The 2500-nt window shown below is 40.5% G+C and overlaps 1 protein-coding gene across 5 annotated transcripts in view; it reads right to left on the bottom strand.

Moving 5' to 3' along the window:
- Positions 1-2500, bottom strand: part of LOC149134503 (uncharacterized) — a 546861-nt gene that overhangs the window by 41032 nt on the left and 503329 nt on the right. For 2 of the 5 annotated variants that reach the window (XM_089356804.1, XM_089356802.1), the window contains exon 3: positions 1-468. This exon is cut by the window's left edge and continues 923 nt beyond it. The exons of the other annotated variants lie outside the window; for them this stretch is intronic. In XM_089356804.1, the coding sequence (XP_089212930.1) occupies positions 376-468 (93 nt within the window). In that variant the 3' untranslated portion in view covers positions 1-375. The remainder of the gene's footprint in view (positions 469-2500) is intronic. 5 annotated transcript variants of the gene reach the window in all.

Genomic DNA, 2500 nt, shown 5'->3' on the forward strand with positions numbered 1-2500 from the left:
GAAATCAGCTTGGTCTTTGATCCTTGCAGGGACGATGAAATAAGTACCAGTTGAGCGTTGGGGTCGATGTGGTCGTCTAGTCCCCTCTACCCACTGAAATGACTGGCCTTGTGCCAAATTCTGAAACCATTATTATTAATGGCAGCGAGCTGGCAGAATCGTTAGCATGTCGAAGAAAATGCTTTGCTGTATTTCTTCCGGCTCTTTCGTCTTTTCTCGATCGGTAAAATAAATGCCTGCTGAGAACTGGCTTCGATGAAGGCGACTTGTTCCCATCTCCAATTGCTAGCATTCTCTCAAAATCTAAAAACGTTATTGATATTTCTTCCGGCTTTACATTATAAGCTCAAATTCCGCTGAGGTCAGCTTTGCCTTTCATCCATCCGGATTCGATAAAATACGTACCAGCGGTGCACTGACGGCGATGTAACCGACTGGATCCTTTTCACCAAATTTCAGGCCGTGTGCCTAAAGGAGAAAAGATTATTATTATTGTTGCTGTTGTCACTGAGTAGCACGTTATTTTTATTTTATTATGTCATTGCTCTAGCTGTTCAAATATAATTTTCTTTAGTTTTCCAGTTTAAGGATTAGCTAAGGTGTATTTCGATTATTTATTTCGTCGTGACACTGATCGGGAGCAGAATGTGATGGATATTCGTATTTATATTGGCCGTAACAAGAAACTGAACTCATCGAAATATCGTGTAAAATTGCTGAATAATTTCCTTTCTACTCTAGGCCCGAGGCGTGAAACTTTGTGGGGAGAGGAATAATCGATTACATTGACCTCAGTACTCAACTGGTACTTTTTTTATCAACCCCGAAAGGATGAAAGTCAGTGTTGGCCTCGGCGGAATTTCAACTCAGAACGTAAAAGACGGACGAAATGCCGCTCAGCGTTTTGCCCGCAGTGCTAACGATCCTGCCAGCAATTGCTGAATTATATGAGAACTGCAAATGGTGCTTTATAATTGAAGGTATGGATTGTGTGAGAAAAGAAAGAAGACCGGTTGGGGAAACATTTCTATATTTTTACGAATTCGGACTTTTCCGTTCTGGCTAAAAATGAATAAATAAATACTGAAACAACTGTCAAATCATCACTACCATCAGCAGCATAATCGTCATCATCAACATCATCATCATCATCAACAACATCATCATCATCATCATCATCATCAGTAGTAGTAGTAACAGCAGCAGCAGCAATCGCAGCAGCAGTGCCTACGCGTTTGTCCTCACTAAAAGCTACCACTCCCCACCCATTTTCGTCATCATCGCCATTATCGTCGCCTCCTCCCTCAACTCCACCACCACTACTACAATAAACAAAGCTATATTGCTTCCCTTCTGTAATTAACGAGGCCCTGAGGTAAAAAGCTCAAGGTTTGTGCTTTACTATGCGATCTATTCGTTCAGTCAGAAATGAATGCCCATCTCCCCTCATTGAACTATTCAGTATAACTAAGTGAACACAAAATGCAGAGCTGTTAACATCTCTACCTTAACGCATGTTAAAAAGTACATGAACGATATCAAGGTTTCTATAAGACACATCAGCAAAGAGAAGTAATATGGTGATGGCTTTACGCCTGAATCTAGAGAAAACCGGAAAATTGCTACTGAGAAAACCGGAAAATAGATAAATATGCTACTCCGAAAAGAGCATTTATTACTACTGTCCTATGTAGAGCTATGAGTAACCAAGATTACATACAACAGTGTGTCGCCTGATGTAAGCGTTAGTTTTTGTTTCTTTTTATAAAAGGCAACATCCTATCAGAACTATTCGGTGCTCAGCACTATTCAGGAGATTTGCAAATGCTTCTCAACCCGATGACGTAATGAACATTCGTAACCCTTTGCCTGACCAAAGTATTTTCATGTGTTTCTCGTAAATGTTCACACTTGTTTTCAGATAATGTCGTACGTCCCAAGTTACTTGGTGGTTAAAAAAAAAATGGGGATGTGTATCATATAATGCATGTACGCCAGTGAATTATGTCCTGGGTATCGTATGTGATATAGAGAGGACAGGCAAAGGGTTAGCATAATATCTTTGATAAGCGACGATTCAATAAGAAGTGAGATGAAAAGTAGATGTTATTGAGCTATGGGATGAGATGTAAACATTAATGTTGAAGCTGTTAATTACACTATTATTGTGGTTAGGGCGGTGAGCTAGTCAGAATCGTTAGCACGCCGGGTAAAATGCTTAACGGCATTTCGTCCGTATTTGCCTGCTGAGTTCAAACGCCGACGAGGCCGACGTTTCCGTTCATCCCTTCCGTGGTCGATAAAATAAATACCAGTTGAACACTGGGGTCGAGGTAATCGACTTATTCCCATGAAATTGCTGTCATTGTGCCAACATTTCAAATCGATACTGTAGTTGTTGGTTTTGTGGTTCGAACTGCATGCATTTGTTTCCTAGTTCTCTATTTTTATTAATTCCCTGTTCAATGCTGAGTTGTGTCCGAAGGTATCGCTGCTTCCT

The sequence above is a fragment of the Octopus bimaculoides genome, chromosome 8 (genome assembly GCF_046866305.1).
Source record: "Octopus bimaculoides isolate indiv1 chromosome 8, ASM4686630v1, whole genome shotgun sequence".
Lineage (NCBI taxonomy): Eukaryota > Metazoa > Mollusca > Cephalopoda > Octopoda > Octopodidae > Octopus > Octopus bimaculoides.